This window comes from Nylanderia fulva, unplaced genomic scaffold (genome assembly GCF_048542155.1).
Source record: "Nylanderia fulva isolate GAGA-0341 unplaced genomic scaffold, ASM4854215v1 Scaffold17, whole genome shotgun sequence".
NCBI lineage: Eukaryota > Metazoa > Arthropoda > Insecta > Hymenoptera > Formicidae > Nylanderia > Nylanderia fulva.
This window is the reverse complement of record NW_028189945.1, coordinates 2,417,610-2,437,748: the sequence shown is the minus strand read 5'-3', so window position 1 is coordinate 2,437,748 and position 20,139 is coordinate 2,417,610. Positions and strand designations below refer to the sequence as shown.

Genomic DNA, 20,139 nt, shown 5'->3' with positions numbered 1-20,139 from the left:
TAATTCTCAAATGTCTATTACGTACATAATTTTAATTTGCTGAATTTTAGTTACGTATATAATTTTAATTTCTGAATTTTTGTTATGTATCAGACAACATAAGGGCGCGCTTCGCGTGCTTGAAATACAGAAAATTAAAAATTTTTTTTTTAAATAAAAAAACAAAGCTCCTCTTCATCACTTGTTGGGGATTCAGGAATAAAAGAATAGATGGCTTCTGTAGATATACTTGACGCTAATGTCAGGTACCTGAAAGACTCTGTGTCATCTAATTCATCTTCAGTATCAGTCGAAGACGTAATAACTCTCTATGTAGCAATATATATTTAACTTTATATTAATTAATGCGTCAATAAAGTGTAAGCAAATCTCTCTCGTTCGCATTCCTCTTTACGTCAATATTCAGAAGAGGAATATACATTATTTAGAATGTCGTATACGATCGAGTATTAATTCGAAACACTTAGCAGCCCAAAAACTGACATGTACAGAAATAAAAAAATCATTTTTTATGTTGGGCCGAGTTAGTGAAAAATTAGCAACGCAATCTATATAGAATTTCGAAAAATCTATTAGACGTGCCTGCTCCAATTTTCTACATAATTTTTCAGGCCAATCGACGGGAGGCGGACATTCTGGGAAGAAAACATAGTCAGCCTCCGCAGCTAAAGCGCCCACGATAGCCAGATACCTAGCCGAAAATAGCCCATTTATCTATATCTTACATCAATTTCGACGCGATAACGATTACAAATATTATTTTCGTATATTGTAACCTATCGTTGAGATTTATCGTAAATCATGTATGATATTTTTTTACATTCTCGGAGACTAATGTTCTGCTCAATAATATATATAAAATTGTTCAATATTAATAAAATTATTTTCTCAATAAGAAAAGGTGCACTTACCCACAATGACGACCCATAACTTCCATTATAAACGTTCTCTGATGAGAGTAAGCCGTGCTAACTATAGCGTCTATACTTTCAATGATACGATGCAACGCGGAATCGGTATCAATCGTCATGTCTGTGCCACAGAAATCGTTATCGATTGAACCTACTAGTTCAACAATGTGTAGTTGTTTGTACTTCTCGCTTTGCTCGGCAGTTATTTCTCCTATGGGTGAAAAGTAACGTTAGCTTCGAATAGACGTATATGATATGTATTTTTTAAACAATTCTTTCTCTATTTACCAGACGCAACGAGTTCCTTCAGAAGATCTGACCACTCTTCCCTGAACAGATTGGCACCTGTGAGAGAGCCATCTCCGCCGATCACCACTAGATTGGTTATACCCAGATTAACCAAGTTCTTAGCGGCTTTTCGGCGACCTGGACGCTCTCTGAAATCTTGAGATCGAGCGGAGCCTATCACTGTACCGCCCTGAAGAAGAAAAATACAGCGTGTAAATAACGCGTGGACGAGTCATATGACGCAACGTTCTCCAATATGTACCCTGTGGATGATGCAAGACACGGCCGACCATGTGGCTTCTTCGATGTTCTTTCCGCCATCCACCATACCCTGATAGCCTTCTCTAATGAAGTATACCCTACACCCGAGATAAATGCCCATCCTTACAACGGCTCGTACAGCAGCATTCATTCCTAATCGAGAAAATTTGTATAATTAGAATATACTGTTGCGTTTGTTTCAAATACAATTATTTATTTTTCACTATATTGATTACCCTGAGAGTCACCACCGCTGGTGAACACGGCGATGCCTTTGCTCTTATGACTCCCAGGTTTGATAAATTTTTGAGTTGGCGCTTCCTCAGCCATGATTGCAGCGCAATATTCCTTATAACTCTGTAGTAAAAAACATCGCACAACGTTAAAATGAATATTTTTGAGAAATTAGATTTTCTCCCTCTTCGTCTCAAAAACATGACAATTTTCCCGCTCAATCGGTCCATAAATATGTAATTAGTTCGCGATCAGACAGACAGACATACAGACAGACTTAAAAAATTTAAAGAGTACTTAAAAACCACATCGTCGCACACCCTGAAAAATTTGCAACATTAAAAAAAATTCAAAATCTTATACGACAAATGTTGTATACAAAGAGGTTTTGTAAAATGAAAAATTGTGTGAAAACTAATAATAACGGGGTCAGTGTTGAGACACTAGGCTTTGAGGCCCGCGCTTCGCGCGGGCCGAAAAAGCTAGTGTATATGTAAGTTATTATTTATGTGTATACACACACACACACACAAACGCACACAAACTCGGCGTATTAAAATCTATCAAGAGACATCGATTAACTATAAAGTATCTAAATCATTACCAATAAAACATTGTGCTGTGAGTTACCAGTCGAATCGTATAGAATCGTATAGAAGAATCGAGTGTAATAACTTTTTAAATAAAAAAAGTTATTATGTTAAGAATATTATGTGTTTTACTAAAGGTGTTAATACTAATGACAGCGCACATCGCGTTTTCGTCAGAAGATTTGGAAAATCCTGTAAGTCTTGAGCTAAAATCTTTTCATGTGCTTTGATCTAAACTTCTCATGATAGTTCCATGATTTTTTTATATTTTCAAATGTCAGCAGGAGAAACATGTTATGCTAAAATTTTATAATTATGTCTTCATTGTTGTAAAATAATAATAAAATATTACATTCGTAGCAATCATAAATACGTCGTACGCGATTCATATATAACTTTAAAAATTAATTTCTCATTTCTTTGTTGAAGATAATTCAAAACATACATAATATATAACATTTTGAAATAATTTGTTAAATACATAATATGTTGAACACATAGTAATGCGAATGCAAATATATATATATATATATATATATATATATATATATATATTTGTATATAATGAACGAATTGATATAAATAAAACAATAAAAAAGCCCTTGGGTCAACTGAATCATATACAAGTTTAAAGCGATCTATTTCTAGCAAAGCTGAAAATTTTCAACTGTTAACAAGTAGATATTTACGACTGTGTTTTTACAAAAACTTATAGTTACCACATAATTTACAAAATAAGTTTCTATCTAATCGCACATGTATTTTTCATTAACCGATTTAATAAGATAGATTTGATGGAACATTTACAAGCTTTATGTAATATATATTTATCAACAGGATGGCATAGCTCACTACATATATGATCAGTCCTCAAACCTCATACCTGTTGAGAATTATATTGATAACGTTGTTGTGAAAAATGAAGTCGGTAAGAGTTAAATTGTCTACAATCCCAAAACTGACTTGATTAGTTAATTATGTTATAAGAAATTAAGAGAGACAGTTTAAGATATAGTCAATCTCATTATTTTGTTATACATATATAGTTTCTCAGCAGTCGCAAATCTTATATTTTTAAATTCTTAAGCATCTAATAGAAAATTTTGAGACGCCATAAACGTAACTGCCCATACAGCACCGATAGATTGCAAAAACATTACAACAATCTTTCACTGCAATATTGCAATATTGCAAATTCACTGCAAAATGTTGCTACATCATTGCTGTTGAATTGCAGCAATGTTAAAATGTCCGCTTTTTGGAAGATTGTAACAAAATATTACAACAATATTGCAATATGTTATGAGTTTGCAATAATGCATTGTTATTGCAACCATAAAGTAATGTTGCATATACAGGTATATAAATGTAAATAAATCATTAATGAAAATACGTTGTAGTTAATTTATATATATTACGATATATAAATTATAGAATTTGGATTACATGCAATATTTCCGAAATATTAATGTCATGTTGCTACAAGTGTGCTGGAATTTTGTGCACTTATATCTCTGCAATGTCTTTATAATGTTGCATTGCAACTTGCAACGTTGCAACGTTGCTGCAATATAATTGCAATAATCTGTGCTGTATGGGTGGTTGTAAAGGCTCGTCTACAACGACAGTAGCAGTTGATCGTAACAGTCGTAAGCGAAATGAAAAAAATCCATTTCCTATACGACTACGACGTACGTTCTACAGCGGACGCGCAGTCAGAATTAAGAACGCCAGAATTCTTCCGTGATTGTGTATACGTGTCGATCGTAGAACGCACAAAATCCGTAGGAAATGGATTTTATTTATTTCGCTTACGGTCTTTACAATCTTATGCTACAGCTATTGTAGACGCCCTTAATTGTTGACAGATTTTTATTTATTATAAGATATTCGTACCTGCTCAGAATCAATAAAAAATGTAAAATTTTGCAATTATAGGATATTAGTTTTTGGTCATTAACAGTAATTAAGTTTTTAAATCTCAGAAGCACACAAAAAATCATTATTATACATTACTTGAATATTATAAAATTCCTTACTGATCATTTTTTAATTTTTATCCTCTGCAATTTATATGCTTATGTTTTTTCCTTTTTATTTAGAAATGGTTGATCACCTAAATTTATAAAATACTATAAATTTTTTATTACTTCATATACTGCCCAATAAACACTGTTCTGTAACTTTTACAGACCATTTACAAAACAGTTGTTCGCGGTTCTGGTAACCGTTATGTCAACTATTAAGTAACGTTTAGATGGAATTGTCAGCAACATTATGCCTGATATGATATGTAATAAATACATAAAATTTAAACTTAACAGATACATAAAATTTTATAAAATTACGTAACTAATACAGAATCTCTCTATGATAACCATTATGTAATTTTTTTATAAAAGATAGCACATATTTGTTTTAGAAATGTTTCATAATAAGCAGCTCTCGGAAACGTTTTTACTGATTATCTATTCGAAAAATATTAAGGAAAGCGTTTTAGAGTTTAAGATAATGTTATATTAAAAAATTTTTATTTTATTCGTGAAAAAAGTTGTTTTTTTTCACAGAAAGTAAATAATATAATGAAGATATTTTCACTCAGTCTCGTCGGATATTTATTTATCTGATTTCTGAGGAATCACTTTAATACTTCAATATCTGAATTGAATTTTCTTATGTTGAGATCATGTCACAAAGAATAATCTCATTATTCTTTGTGACATGATCCCAACATAAGAAAATTCAATTCTATATTAACACAGATGTTACCGTCAATTTCATCAACTTTAAACTTTCCTGACTAAAATTTGAATGCGAGATAGATAAAGAATCGTACACCGCGTAGCGGTAAAAGAAGAAACTAACAATTATTACACAACTATGACGTATCGTTTATGTCAATAACGTAATGAATCTATAATTCTTACATAAAATTGTTATGTAATTTTGGCGTTACTTTGTTATGTAATATTTATGTTTTTGGTTAATGTAAATGTGTATACTCTAAAAGTTTCGTAAATACTACGTAATTTTAATGACATAATTGTAACGTTATGTTAAATACATAAGATTTATGTATTTTGGTTAATGTAAATGTGTATACTCTAAAAGTTTCGTAAATGCTACGTAATTTTTATAACATAATTGTAATGTTATGTTAAATATGTAACATTTATGTATTTTGGTTAATATAAATGTGTATAATCTAAAAGTTTCGTAAATGCTATATAATTCTAATAACTATAATTGTAACATTATGTTAAATACATAACATTAACATTATTTTGTTGACATCAATGTATACATTCTGTAAAAACTTTATTATAACCGTTATATATAGTTATAATAACGAAATTGCAATATCTTTTTTTATTTAATGTGACATCGCAATTTCGTTATTATAATTATATAATAGTTATAATAAGGTTTTTACAGAATATATACATTGATATCAACAAAATAATATTAATGTTACATATTTAACATAACGTTACAATTATGTCATTAGAGTTATATAGCATTAATAAAATTTTTTAAATATACACATTTACATTTTCCAATATACGTGAATGTTACGTATTTAACATAACGTTACAATTATGTCATTAAAATTACGTAGTATATTCAAAAATTTTAGAATATGTGCATTTACATTTATCAAAATACATAAATATTACGTATTTAATATAACATTACAATTATGTCATTAAAATTACGTAGCATTTACGAAAATTTTAGAGTATGCACATTTACATTTATCAAACTACATAAATATTACGTATTTAACATAACGTTACCATTACGTAATTAGAGTTATGTTGTATTTATGAAACTTTTAGAGTATACACATTTACATTCACCAAAATACATAAATGTTACGTATTTAACATAACGTTGCTATTATATCATTAAAATTACGTAGCATTTACGAAAATTTTAGAGTATGCACATTTACATTCACAAAGAAACATAAATGTTACGTATTTAACATAATGTTACAATTATGTCATTAAAATTACGTAGCATTTACGAAACTTTTAGAGAATGCACATTTACATTCACCAAATTTCATAAATGTTACATAACAAAGTAACGTTAAAATTATATAACAATTCTATGTAACAATTATAGATTCATTATGTTATTGACATAAACGATACGTCACAGTTTCGTTATGATGATCTGTAATATATACATATAAAACATTATGTAATTATTACGTAAATGATCCCTGCGTGTTTACTGGGTGCATTCCTATACGTATATCGTTATACATACTTTTAAAATGTCCAGAAAACGTTCCAAGCGAGCCAACTTCTCCTAGAGTATTCATACAATTTGAGAATAGACTGGACGAGAGAAGCGGCATTATTGTGAGATACAGGTAAAGAATCTAAATTACTAACTTTTACTCTTTCATTCTTTAAAGTTTAATGATAGAAGTTGTATATTAAATATACTTTAAAAAGTATATGTGTGTATATATACACATATTCTAACTTTATTAAAAATTCGTAAAAAGTAAAAGATATAAAATATATTTCTATACTTTCCAGATGGGAAGAACCTAAATCCATAAATGGTAAAATACAAAAATACACAGTCCGGTATTGGGACATAAACCAGAAAAAGTTTATAAACTTCATCCATAATATCTTATCTACGGAAGTACACTTTAAAGTGACCAATTTACCTCCTTCTATGATGTATTTTCAAGTACAAGCGCATAACGAAAATGGCGCAGGTCCTTATACAAAGTGCATAAATGTATTGTCACCGCACGAAAATCCAGTACCTTTATTATTAATTAAATCATCGCATAATATATTAGTATCAGGTATAGATTTATTAAAAACCTATGACCTTAATCAATATAGAACAAAAGAAATTATTTATTCGGCATTGGAACATAAACTTTATTGGATTAATGAAGTGTCGGAGCTAATTTCTTGCGATTTTAATGTAAACGCAATGAAAATAAATCACATTTACACGAAAATAGTTGATCTCGACTCTTCTGCGCACAATCTCTGTATCGATTGGATAGCAAGAAATCTTTATTGGATACAAGATGCCAACCACACCAAAAATATTATGAAGCTAGATTTAACATTGTGGGAACAAACTGGCTTAGCCAAATATGATAGTATCCTACAGATAAATGAGTCTAAATTTTTAAATATAGTGCCACTTAAAGGGTAAATATTATGTATGTGAATCAAATTAACAAATTTGTCTTTTAATTAGAAATTTCGTATAATTATTTCACATTTTACAATTAGTCAATAACTTAATAAAATTATTTATTTAAAATTATAAGTTATTGAATAAATTGACACAAATTGTAAACATATGTAACAATGATTATTGATTTCCGACATACAATTAATATATATACAATAATGTAATAAGTAGAGAATATTTTGTACATTTACAGATACATTTACTGGATGGAATTAAATTCAAATAATCAATATGTAATAAGGCAATCGGATCTCGATGGAAAAAATAAAAAATCTTTATTTGAAGAGAAAGATAATAAATGCTTCTGCCCATACAAATTACAAGAACCATCCACCATGCAGATTGACAACACAAATATTGACCAACCGTTAATGTATTGGACATCGAAAGATCATTTAATCGCAGGGGACATTTATGGTTGTAAGTGCCGTTTGGTTCTCAGCGCTGGAAATCAAAAATTTTTCAATTACTTAACAATTGACAAGACAAACATTTACTTGTTTAGTAGAGACGAACTCCAATCCATAGTTTATCTCTATATGTTAAATAAAAAATATGCTCTTATCGAAAGCAACGAAAATGCTTTTATACATGTCCCAAAAGATATTGGTTTTGTAGAACCCATAAATTCAGTCATAGCTCTTGATGTATCTTCGCAACCATATCCGCCAACAACGTGTCTGACACCTAAAGTAAAAAATTATGCTATTAAAGTAACAAACATAACCGCGAATAGCATCATTGTAAATCTCCCGGAACCGGATCCCAATGACGGCTGCGAAAAGTATAACTTACCCACTACTATATATATCATTTCTGTAAGCCATTGTTTGGACAATGATCATAACAAGTTCAAAAAAAGGAACGAGCAAACGCACAAAAGTCATTACGAAATAAAGAATTTAACGCCATTCACAGAGTACAGATTAAAGCTGGCACTAAGCAATTTTTATGTTGACAAATTCTCTATGGACTTGCAATTCGGCGAGGATGTGATACAGAAAACTAATCCAGGCAAATTCAATGCGCCGGAAAATGTAACTGTTCGAGTTCTAACTCCTACTTTAGCGAAGATCTATTGGATGCCACCGCAGAATCTAAACTGCGCGCAGCAAGTAAATTACGAGGTGCATTGGAAATCAATTCTTTTTTCAAATGGCACACGAAAAATAACTTATCAAGTGCCACACATCGAACAACTTTTTAAGCTCGAACGTACTGTAGATGGCAAGTTTTTCACAATAATTCAATCCCCGCTGCCAGGACAAGAATACTCGATATACGTACGTGTGTATCCTGCAAATTTCAGTAATTTCTTCACTGACAGCGTAGACATAAGCGCCCATATGTACTCGGAACCTAATAATTTGACTTTAAGCGGAATCAGTACAAACAGTATGGCTATTTCATGGATTCCAAGCCATAACTTGATCAATTATAAACTGGAATACAAAAATGTTACGATGCAGGTGTGGAAAATCGCGGACGATATTGAGAAAAATAATGACAAAGTAATATATTATATAAAAAATTTACAGCCGGGAACTTTCTACAATTTTCGTTTGATCTTGAAATATCCCGAGCATATGGAAGATTTTATATGGCCGCTTGATGAAAGATTTTATACTTTTAAAACACTTGGTAAGCAAATGAAGAGATTAAAATATCATTTGTTTACTTTTTAAAAATATCTTAAAAGTTATAATTTTACGAATAAGAAAATTTAAAAAATTAATTCAAATTATACTCTTGTGTAACATAGCTGATATTCCGAGTGCTCCTGGGATACCTATGATAACGAGACTTCCAAATTCCACGTATCAGTTAAAATGGAAGCCTGCACAAGTTCACGATTCACAAGTGAGTTTGTATCGACTGGAAGGTTTAATTGTCGAAAATAATTATAAAGAAGATAATCAGGCAAATAAACACTGGAATTTATATTACAACGGAACACATAACCACTGGGTAATGACGAAAGGCATGAATCAGAAATATCGATTCCGTGTGCAGGCTGGAAACGCTTATGGTTTTGGAGAATGGAGTGAAACAAGCGCAGAAGTTGATTTGACAGATTCTATCGAAATATTAGCTGCGCATTATTATTATTATTTACTATTACCATTTGTATTAAGCCTTATCGTAACCCTTGCAGTCTATAATGTTTATTACTTTTATTGTTGTAAGTATCTTTCTTTAATTTTGGACTTTGATTGCAAATTATTTTATTGAATTTGACGTATATAAAAAAATTCTGAAATATTATTTTACTTGTTGAAAATAATTTATATCTTGCAATGTATTAACATTTTATAATATTATTTATTAGCATATGGACAATGCAAAGAAATTAACGATCCAGTTTTGCCTGCGATAATGACCGACATTGAATTAGTAACTCAAAGTGAATTGTCACACGAGTGTGTTCAGCTCAACAAGCTGTACAATTCTAAATTGCAACATAATTTAGATAAATATAATTTGAGAATAATAAAAAAAGAGCAAATTATTCGAACAAAGCTTCTAGGCAGTGGCCAATTTGGAGATGTAAAAAACCTTTTTTCTATTACTCTTAAAGATATATCCTTGACGACTTTTCTTAATTTTTTAATCAAAAAAAATTTGAGATAAAGACACATTTTTAATAAAAATAATTCTAAGAATCAAAATTTTTCATAAAAATAAATAATACAAACATTTTTAGTTTGCACATTATTGATTTGTATTAATTATGAAATACTTCGCAGGTATTTAAAGGAACTGTGAAGAATTTAGAAGGATTAGACACAATGCCTGTCGCAATAAAGATGCCACGAGAAAATGCTTCCTCGCAAGATAAAGAAAAATTCTTGCAAGAGGCTAAACTTATGAGCCATTTTCGCCACAAACATGTGTTAAGATTGTTGTGCATCTGTTTGGACACTGATTCACCAATGCTCATATTAGAATTAATGACAGCAAACTTACTAAAATATTTGAGAGAGAGTCAAACATTGCAATTGTCAGATCCACACTCTTTGCGTCTGCAAGACTTATTTGCTATGTGCGAAGATGTAGCACGAGGTTGTTGCTATTTAGAAAAACTGCACTTTGTGCATAGAGATCTCGCATGTCGTAATTGTTTAATATCAACCAGAAATCGTGAAAATCGTATTGTAAAAATCAGCGACTTTGGACTAGCTAGAGATCTTTACAAGAATGCTTGTTACCATATGGTAAATGCTTTGAATTATTTGAAACAGATAAATTGTTTTTTAGTTTTATATTTAATAACTTTATATACAAGTTTAAGTGAATTAAAAAAGTAAAAAAATAAACTATTTTTATTTTTTTATTTTTATATTAAAAGAAACTACTTTATGTGCATATAACGTTTACTTTAAAAAACGAGAATAATTTTTCAAAGAAATTTAACTGTGCTAAAATTATGCTTTAGAAAGGAGAAGGTCCGCTTCCTTTTCGCTGGATGGCACCGGAATCTCTGAAGTACCAAAAATTTACATCGCAAAGCGATGTTTGGTCATTCGGGGTGCTTATGTGGGAAATTACGTCATTGGGTCAACACCCTTATTCTGCCAAAAATGATACTGAAGTATCGCAATATGTGTGTACGGGGGGCAAACTGCCGAAACCTCTTAACTGTCCATTGGGGTTGTATCAACTTATGCAACAATGCTGGAGTGCGGTAGACAATAGACCGAATTTTATAGAGTGCCTCAAAAATATTACAATTCTAAGAGACAATATAGAAGACGCAGGACTGATATTATCAAATGATTTTATCAAATATGCAGAGGTATTGATCATAAATTTTTCATGATCATATCATAGCATAAATCATTGAACTTTTGCAATGCATTCGAGTTATATTCTATTTTTCTCGAGCTTTGATTATATCATCGAAAAATGACTCACTATTGTTAGTCACGTCTTTTCAATCAAAGTTAAGCTTGAAATTGTTGCATATTACTTGTATATATTTTTTAATGCGCACCTCTTTCTCTCTCTTCATTTTTTCTTTTCAATTCTTAGTAAAATGCAGTTTTTTTCTGTCTTAGTTGCCGTCGTCTGGACAGTTAGAAGATTTTGTCGAAAGCACAACATAACGTACCTCTGAATCTTTAACTACCAATGATGTGTCAAATGATCAAAACAGAATCTTTTACGTAATCGTTTCCTTGACAGAGCGATTTATAAAAGCTTTGGCTGAGGATTATTTCATTCACGTATTCCCATATTTTGAAGCCCGCTCTTGCATTTATTAATTAGTTTCGGTCATTAAAGCATTAATTAATTTTTTCCAAATTTTAGATTTTCATTTATTACGTATCATTATGTAAGATATAATGACACCTGTGTTTTCAAAATTTTTTATTATTAAACTGAGGAACATTTTAGTGACGTATTCCCATATTTTAAAGCTTGCTCCTGTATTTTTTAATTAGATTCAGCCAATAAAGCGGTAATTAATTATGTCCAAATTTTAGGTCCCCATTTACGAATCATTATATTATGTATCGATTGAGTGTTTTTTTGGAATTTTTTAATATCAAACTGGGAATTATTTCATATATGTTATTTCACATTTTAAAGCCCGCTCTTGCATTTTTTATTTATTTTTAGTCATTAAAAATGATAATTAATTTTTTCCAAATTTATTAATTTTTTTATTAATGAAGTTCTCGGTCTTATAGCATTACGATAGATCAAAACACATTTTTAAAATGTTTTTATTATCAAACGCAGAATTATTTTATTCATGTTTTTTTCATTTTTTGAAACACGCTCTTGCATTTTATAATTAATTTCAGTCATTAAAAGCTATAATTTTATTTTATAATTTAATGGTTTCTATTATATATCTAAGGTTAGCAATTAAAATGTTATTACATTTAAATATTATATGTATGTATATCGCAATGCTAAATAGCAACACGTCCCATATAGCAAAATATATGCATTCTGTATTCATATTGTACTCATATTTCTTAAAACATGATTACAAAAATAGACATAGATGCAGACTCATATGCTACTCAAAACACGGACATATTATGATATCTTAAAAATGTTTGCAAAAAATGTCATTAAGAGTACATAAATATGTTCAAATTTTGCAAATTTTTCAGGGAGTGTGATGATGTAGTTTTTTCTTAAGTTTTCACTTACCCACGCATTTACAAATTTATTGATCGATGTTTTAGAAATTGATAGTAAAATTTTCAAAATTTTTTTAAACCCACGCACTTACCCACGCAATCGCATATTTATGTGAATTTTTCTACGCATTCATACATTTCTTCACCGATTTTCTTGAAATCGGTCTCACAGAGATAATCGTTAAGGGGGTTGTTTATTAACAATCGGCGCTATATTCAGCGATCAGCGGTGGGAACATCAGCAAAAAATAAAAAAAATTAATAATAAAAGATAAAAAAATATTTTGGTACATGTTTCACGAAAATCGGTTCATAAATATGTAAATAGTTTGCGATCAGACAGACAGACATACAGACAGACTTAAAAAATTTAAAGAGTACTTAAAAACCACATCGTCGCACACCCCGAAAAATTTACAACATTAAAGAAAATTCAAAATTTTTTACAACAAATGTTGTATACAAAAAAGTTTTGTAAAATGAAAAATTGTGTGAAAACTAATAATAACGGAGTCAATGTTGGGAAACTAGGCTTTGAGGCCCGCACTTCGCGCGGGCCGAAAAGGCTAGTATATATATAAGTTATTATTTATGTGTATACACACAGACGAACGCACACAAACTCGGCGTATTAAAATCTATCAAGAGACATCGATTAACACAAGACATCGTATAAAGTATCTAAATCATTACCAATAAAACATTGTGTTGTGAGTTACCAGTCGAATCGTATAGAATCGTATAGAAGCATCGAGTGCAACATTTTCAAAAAAAAAAAGTTATTATGTTAAGAATATTATGTGTTTTACTAAAGGTGTTAATACTAATGACAGCGCACATTGCGTTTTCGTCGGAAGATTTGGAGGAACCTGTAAGTCTTGAGGAAAAATCTTTTCATGTGCTTTGATCTAAACTTCTCATGATAGTTCCATGATTTTTTTATATTTTCAAATGTCAGCAGGAGAAACATGTTATGCTAAAGTTTTATAATTATGTCTTTATTGTTGTAAAATAATAATAGAATATTATATTCGTAGCATTACAATCATAAATACATCGTGATTCATATATAACTTTAAAAATTAATTTCTCATTTCTTCGTTGAAGATAATTCAAAACATACATAATATATAACATTTTAAAATAATTTGTTAAATACATAATATGTTGAACACATAGTAATGCGAATGCGAGTATATATATGTATATAAAGAACGAATCGATATAAATAAAACAATGAAAAAGCCCTTGGGTCAACTGAATCATATACAAGTTTAAAGCGATCCATTTCTAGCAAAGCTGAAAATTTTCAACCGTTAACAAGTAAATATTTACGTATATTTATTAATCTCGCTATTTGAAACTGTGCTTTTACAAAAACTTATATTTACCACATAATTTACAAAATAAGTTTATATCTAATTGCACATGTATTTTTCATTAACCGATTTAATAAGATAGAATTGATGGAACATTTACAAGCTTTATGTAATATATATTTATTAACAGGATGGCATAGCTCACTACATATATGATCAGTCCTCAAACCTCATACCTGTTGAGAATTATATTGATAACGTTATTGTGAAAAATGAAGTCGGTAAGAGTTAAATTGTCTACAATCCCAAAACTGACTTGATTAGTTAATTATGTTATAAGAAATTAAGAGAGACAGTTTAAGATATAGTCAATCTCATTATTTTGTTATACATATATAGTTTCTCAGCAGTCGCAAATCTTATATTTTTAAATTCTTAAGCAATAATAGAAAATTTTGAAACGCTATAAACGTAACTGGCTGTAAAGGCTCGTCTACAACGACAGTAGCAGTAGATCGTAGCCGTCGTAAGCGAAATGAAAAAAATCCATTTCCTATACGACTACGACGTACGTTCTACAGCGGACGCGCAGTCAGAATTAAGAACGCCAGAATTCTTTCGTGATTGCGTATACGCGTCTACCGTAGAACGCACGAAATCTGCAGGAAATAAATTTTATTCATTTCGCTTACGGTCTTTACAATCTTATGCTACAGCTATTGTAGACGCCCTTAATTGTTGACAGATTTTTATTTATTATAAGATATTCGTTCCTGCTCAGAAAGTGACCAATTTACCTCCTTCTATGATGTATTTTCAAGTACAAGCGTATAACGAAAATGGCGCAGGTCCTTACACAAAGTTCAGAAAAGTATCGTCAACGCACGAAAATCCAGTACCTTTATTATTAATCAGCGCATCGCATAAAATATTAGTAGCAGATATGGATTTACAAAAAATCTATGAACTTAATAAATATAGAACAAAAGAAATTATTTATTCGGCATTGGAACATAAACTTTATTGGATTAATGAAGTGTCGGAGCTAATTTCATACGATTTTAATGCAAACACAATGAAAACAAATCACATTTACACAAAAATAGTTGATCTCGACTCTTCTGCGCACAATCTCTGTATCGATTGGATAGCAAGAAATCTTTATTGGATACAAGATGCCAACCACACCAAAAATATTATGAAGCTAGATTTAACATTGTGGGAACAAACTGGCTTAGCCAAATATGATAGTATCCTACAGATAAATGAGTCTAAATTTTTAAATATAGTGCCACTTAAAGGGTAAATATTATGTATGTGAATCAAATTAACAAATTTGCCTTTTAATTAGAAATTTCGTATAATTATTTCACATTTTATAATTAGTCAATAACTTAATAAAATTATTTATTGAAAATCATAAGTTATTGAATAAATTGACACAGAATTGTAAACATATTTAACAATGATTATTGATTTCCGACATACAATTAATATATATACAATAATGTTTTTAAATAGAGAATATTTTGTACATTTACAGATACATTTACTGGATGGAATTAAATTCAAATAATCAATATGTAATAAGGCAATCGGATCTCGATGGAAAAAATAAAAAATCTTTTTTGGAAGACAAAGATAATGAATGCTTCTGCAAATACAAATTACACGAAGCATCCACCATGCACATTGACAACACAAATATTGACCAACCGTTAATGTATTGGACATCGAAAGATCATTTAATCGCAGGGCGGGACATTTATGGTTGTAGGTGCCGTTTGGTTCTCAGCGCTGGAAATCAAAAATTTTTCAATTACTTAACAATTGACAAGACAAACATTTACTTGTTCAGTAGAAATGAACTCCAATCCAGAGTTTATCTCTATATTTTAAATAAAAAATATGCTCTTATCGAAAGCAACGAAAATGCTTTTAAACATGTCCCAAAAGATAATGGTTTCAAAAAATCCATAAATTCAGTCATAGCTCTTGATGTATCTTCGCCATATCCGCCAATAACGTGTCTGATACCTAAAGTAAACAATTATGCTATTAAAGTAACAAACATAACCGCGAATAGCATCATTGTAAATCTTCCGGAACCGGATCCCAATGACGGCTGCGAAAAGTATAACTTACCCACTACTATATATATCATTTCTGTAAGCCATTGTTTGGACAATGATCGTAACAAGTTCAAAAAAAGGAACGAGCAAACGCACAAAAGTCATTACGAAATAAAGAATTTAACGCCATTCACAGAGTACAGATTAAAGCTGGCACTAAGCAATTTTTATGTTGACAAATTCTCTATGGACTTGCAATTCGGCGAGGATGTGATACAGAAAACTAATTCAGGCAAATTCAATGCGCCGGAAAATGTAACTGTTCAAGTTCTAACTCCTACTTTAGCGAAGATCTATTGGATGCCACCGCAGAATCTAAACTGCGCGCAGCAAGTAAATTACGAGGTGCATTGGAAATCAATTCTTTTTTCAAATGGCACACGAAAAATAACTCATCAAGTGCCACACATCGAACAACTTTTTAAGCTCGAACGTACTGTAGATGGCAAGTTTTTCACAATAATCCAATCCCCGCTGCCAGGACAAGAATACTCGATATACGTACGTGTGTATCCTGCAAATTTCAGTAATTTCTTCACTGACAGCGTAGACATAAGCGCCCATATGTACTCGGAACCTAATAATTTGACTTTAAGCGGAATCAGTACAAACAGTATGGCTATTTCATGGATTCCAAGCCATAACTTGATTGATTATAAACTGGAATACAAAAATGTTACGATGCAGGTGTGGAAAATCGCGGACGATATTGAGAAAAATAATGACAAAGTAATACATTATATAAAAAATTTACAGCCGGGAACTTTCTACAATTTTCGTTTGATCTTGAAATATCCCGAGCATATGGAAGATTTTATATGGCCGCTTGATGAAAGATTTTATACTTTTAAAACACTTGGTAAGCAAATGAAGAGATTAAAATATCATTTGTTTACTTTTTAAAAATATCTTAAAAGTTATAATTTTACGAATAAGAAAATTTAAAAAATTAATTCAAATTATACTCTTGTGTAACATAGCTGATATTCCGAGTGCTCCTGGGATACCTATGATAACGAGACTTCCAAATTCCACGTATCAGTTAAAATGGAAGCCTGCACAAGTTCACGATTCACAAGTGAGTTTGTATCGACTGGAAGGTTTAATTGTCGAAAATAATTATAAAGAAGATAATCAGGCAAATAAACACTGGAATTTATATTACAACGGAACACATAATCACTGGATAATGACGAAAAGCATGAATCAGAAATACCGATTCCGCGTGCAGGCTGGAAACGCTTATGGTTTTGGAGAATGGAGTGAAACAAGCGCAGAAGTTGATTTGACAGATTCTATCGAAATATTGGCTGCGCATTATTATTATTATTTACTATTACCATTTGTATTAAGCCTTATCGTAACCCTTGCAGTCTATAATGTTTATTACTTTTATTGTTGTAAGTGTACTTCATAATTTCAGAGTTAGGTTGCAAATTATTTTATTTGATATATGATTTCATACATAAAATATAATTCGTACATACAAATTCATATATAAAAATTATTCTAAAATATTTGTTTACTTGTTGAAAATGATTTATACTTTGCAATGTATTAATATTTTATAACATTATTTATCAGCGTATGGACAACGCGAAGGAGTTAACGATCCAGTTCTGCCTGCGATTATGACCGACATTGAATTAGTAACTCAAAGTGAATTGTCACACGAGTGTGTTCAGCTCAACAAGCTGTACGATTTTAAATTGCAACATAATTTAGATAAATGTAATTTGAGAATAATCAAAAAAGAGCAAATTACTCGAACAAAGCTTCTAGGCAGTGGCCAATTTGGAAAAGTAAAAAGCTAATTTTCTATTAGTCTTAAAGATATATCCTCGAAGACTTTTCTTAATTTTTTAATAAAAAAAATTTTGAGATAATGACTTTTTAATAAAAAGAATTTAAAAAATCAAAATTTTTCATAAAAATAAATAATACAAACATTTTTAGTTTGCACATTATTAATTTGTATTAATTATGAATTATTTTGCAGGTATTTCAGGGAACTGTCGAGATTTTAGAAGGAGTAAACACAATGCCTGTCGCAATAAAGATACTACGAGAAAATGCTTCCTCGGATGACAAAGACAACATTTTGAAAGAGGCTAAACTTATGAGCTATTTTCACCACAAACATGTGGTAAAATTGTTGTTCGTCTGTTCGGACATTGATTCACCAATGCTCATATCAGAATTAATGGAAGGTGGTGACTTACTGAAATATTTGCAAGAGTGTCAAAAATTGCAATCGTCAGATCCACGTTTTTTGCGTCTGCAAGACTTGCTTGCCATGTGCGAAGATGTAGCACGCGGTTGTTGCTATTTAGAAAAACTACACTTCGTGCATAGAGATCTCGCATGTCGTAATTGTTTAATATCGTCAAGAAATCGCGAAAATCGTATTGTAAAAATCAGCGATTTTGGACTAGCTAGAAATCTCTACAAGAATGCATACTATCGTACGGTAAATACTATTATTTGGAAGAGATAAATTGTTTTTTATTATTACATGTAATGACATTGTACAATACAATTTTAAGTGAATTTAAATGTACAAAAGTTAAGTATTTTTAGTTTTTATAATAATAGAGGAAAATAGTGATAAATTAACTTTATGTGCACACACGTAACGCTTCTTCAAAAAATGATGGTTGTTAAGTTGTGAGATGGCTTTGTTAAGAAATTTAACTGTGCTAAAATTATGCTTTAGAAAGGAGAAGGTCCGCTTCCTCTTCGCTGGATGGCACTGGAATCTTTGATGTACCGAAAATTTACTTCGCAAAGCGATGTTTGGTCGTTCGGGGTACTTATATGGGAAATTATGACATTAGGTCAACACCCTTATTCTGCCAAAAATGATAATGAAGTATTGCAATATGTGCGTGCGGGAGGCAAGCTGCCAAAACCTCTCAACTGTCCATTGATGTTATACGAATTGATGCACCGTTGCTGGAGTCCAATAAATGCTAGACCGAATTTTACAATTTGTTTAGAAAATATTATAACTCTGAGAAACAATATAGAAGACACGATACCGAGTTCGGCTGATAGTATCAGATATGTAGAGGTGAATCTATCATAATTTTATTTTATCATTATTTTATGTATATGTCATAGCATAGATTATTGAACTTTAGAAGGTCGATTAGAAAATTTATTGATTAAAATATTTCTTGTTTCTCGCTTATATTTAAAATATTTTTAATATTTATTTAATTATTTGTGTTTGTATTGCTGACTTTTGATAAATATTAACGTTTGCGAAAAAAGCTTGAAAATCCTTTACAAATTTTGTTTGTATGCGCTCGAGCTATATTCAATTTTGTGAAGTTTTGCTATATATGCGTGTCATCAAAAAATTACTTACAATCAGCCAGTTAAGCTTAAAATTGTGATTTTACGAATATATTTTTACTGAATATTAAAGCGCACAACATATTTATATATCTCTCTTCATTAGTTTTTTAAATTTTTTCGATATATATTTTTTCTGTTTTAGCTTCCGTCTTCTGGAGAAAAAGAAGGTTTTGTCGAAAGTATAGCACATCCTACATCCGAACGTTTAACTACCAATGATGCTCCAAATGTCATAGAATATTCGACGTTATTGCATTCTTGAATGAGTGATTTTTGAAAGCTCCTGTTAACACTTATAATTGATTTTACCATGTTTTATTCTAACCATCGATATATTATATTATATACAATAGCCATAATGTAACTAAATACAATAATGTGAAAATCTCTTTTTAATATTTTTATATTTTATTTTTTTCATACTTTTTATATCACTAATAATGTTTGTCTAATCGAAAAAGTTCATGCCATAAATTTCACTATCGAGCTCGGCGAAATTGATGCTTCAAAAAAGGCGACAGAGAAGCAAAATGAGAAGTAAGAATGTTTATACGCAAAAAATAAAAGAATTATAAAGAAATACAGAAAATTTAAAATTTTCTGTATTTCAAGCACGCGAAGCGCGCCCTTATGTTGTC

General features: G+C 30.4%; 3 protein-coding genes across 7 annotated transcripts; 2 read left to right on the top strand and 1 right to left on the bottom strand.

Moving 5' to 3' along the window:
- Positions 1-393: 393 nt before the first annotated feature.
- On the bottom strand, positions 394-1,805 carry LOC114938292 (ATP-dependent 6-phosphofructokinase-like). Its single transcript, XM_085481266.1, has 5 exons — positions 1,697-1,805; positions 1,462-1,613; positions 1,200-1,389; positions 912-1,122; positions 394-691 (listed from the first exon to the last, which is right to left on the bottom strand). Exons 1-5 carry the CDS (start codon positions 1,788-1,790, stop codon positions 421-423), a joined length of 918 nt encoding a protein of 305 aa, XP_085337392.1. The 5' UTR covers positions 1,791-1,805; the 3' UTR covers positions 394-420.
- Positions 1,806-2,332: 527 nt separating this feature from the next.
- On the top strand, positions 2,333-12,115 carry LOC114938340 (proto-oncogene tyrosine-protein kinase ROS-like). Its single transcript, XM_085481152.1, has 10 exons — positions 2,333-2,478; positions 3,122-3,212; positions 6,578-6,668; positions 6,841-7,482; positions 7,722-9,169; positions 9,291-9,710; positions 9,858-10,075; positions 10,276-10,743; positions 10,965-11,324; positions 11,587-12,115. The coding sequence occupies exons 1-10, from the start codon at positions 2,392-2,394 to the stop codon at positions 11,632-11,634; spliced, it is 3,873 nt and encodes a 1,290-aa protein (XP_085337278.1). The 5' UTR covers positions 2,333-2,391; the 3' UTR covers positions 11,635-12,115.
- A 389-nt stretch (positions 12,116-12,504) lies between these two features.
- Positions 12,505-19,897, top strand: LOC114938311 (proto-oncogene tyrosine-protein kinase ROS-like). Of its 5 annotated transcripts, XM_029312199.2 has the most exons (9): positions 12,505-14,010; positions 14,197-15,308; positions 15,550-16,825; positions 16,895-16,997; positions 17,119-17,538; positions 17,723-17,940; positions 18,138-18,608; positions 18,855-19,211; positions 19,644-19,897. In XM_029312199.2, the coding sequence occupies exons 2-9, from the start codon at positions 14,812-14,814 to the stop codon at positions 19,761-19,763; spliced, it is 3,462 nt and encodes a 1,153-aa protein (XP_029168032.2). In that variant the 5' UTR covers positions 12,505-14,010; positions 14,197-14,811; the 3' UTR covers positions 19,764-19,897. The 5 variants fall into 5 exon arrangements, with proteins under 5 accessions (XP_029168032.2, XP_029168031.2, XP_029168029.2 ...); XM_029312198.2 differs by having other exon boundaries at positions 12,505-13,558; positions 15,550-16,997; XM_029312196.2 differs by having other exon boundaries at positions 15,550-16,997.
- The last annotated feature ends 242 nt before the right edge of the window (positions 19,898-20,139 follow it).

What these genes read in the sequence shown, in the direction of transcription:
- LOC114938292 (XM_085481266.1), bottom strand. Translation starts at nt 1,790, where the DNA reads ATGGCTGAGGAAGCGCCAACTCAAAAATTTATCAAACCTGGGAGTCAT. An exon ending in TGTCTTGCATCATCCACAGG is followed by an intron (nt 1,390 to 1,461) that starts GTACATATTGGA and finishes TTTCTTCTTCAG; the next exon opens with GGCGGTACAGTGATAGGCTC. An exon ending in GTTATGGGTCGTCATTGTGG is followed by an intron (nt 692 to 911) that starts GTAAGTGCACCT and finishes ATTTTCGGCTAG; the next exon opens with GTATCTGGCTATCGTGGGCG.
- LOC114938340 (XM_085481152.1), top strand. Translation starts at nt 2,392, where the DNA reads ATGTTAAGAATATTATGTGTTTTACTAAAGGTGTTAATACTAATGACA. An exon ending in CAGAAGATTTGGAAAATCCT is followed by an intron (nt 2,479 to 3,121) that starts GTAAGTCTTGAG and finishes ATTTATCAACAG; the next exon opens with GATGGCATAGCTCACTACAT. An exon ending in GCAGTGGCCAATTTGGAGAT is followed by an intron (nt 10,076 to 10,275) that starts GTAAAAAACCTT and finishes AATACTTCGCAG; the next exon opens with GTATTTAAAGGAACTGTGAA.
- LOC114938311 (XM_029312198.2), top strand. Translation starts at nt 14,812, where the DNA reads ATGATGTATTTTCAAGTACAAGCGTATAACGAAAATGGCGCAGGTCCT. An exon ending in TTATACTTTTAAAACACTTG is followed by an intron (nt 16,998 to 17,118) that starts GTAAGCAAATGA and finishes TGTGTAACATAG; the next exon opens with CTGATATTCCGAGTGCTCCT. An exon ending in GCAGTGGCCAATTTGGAAAA is followed by an intron (nt 17,941 to 18,137) that starts GTAAAAAGCTAA and finishes ATTATTTTGCAG; the next exon opens with GTATTTCAGGGAACTGTCGA.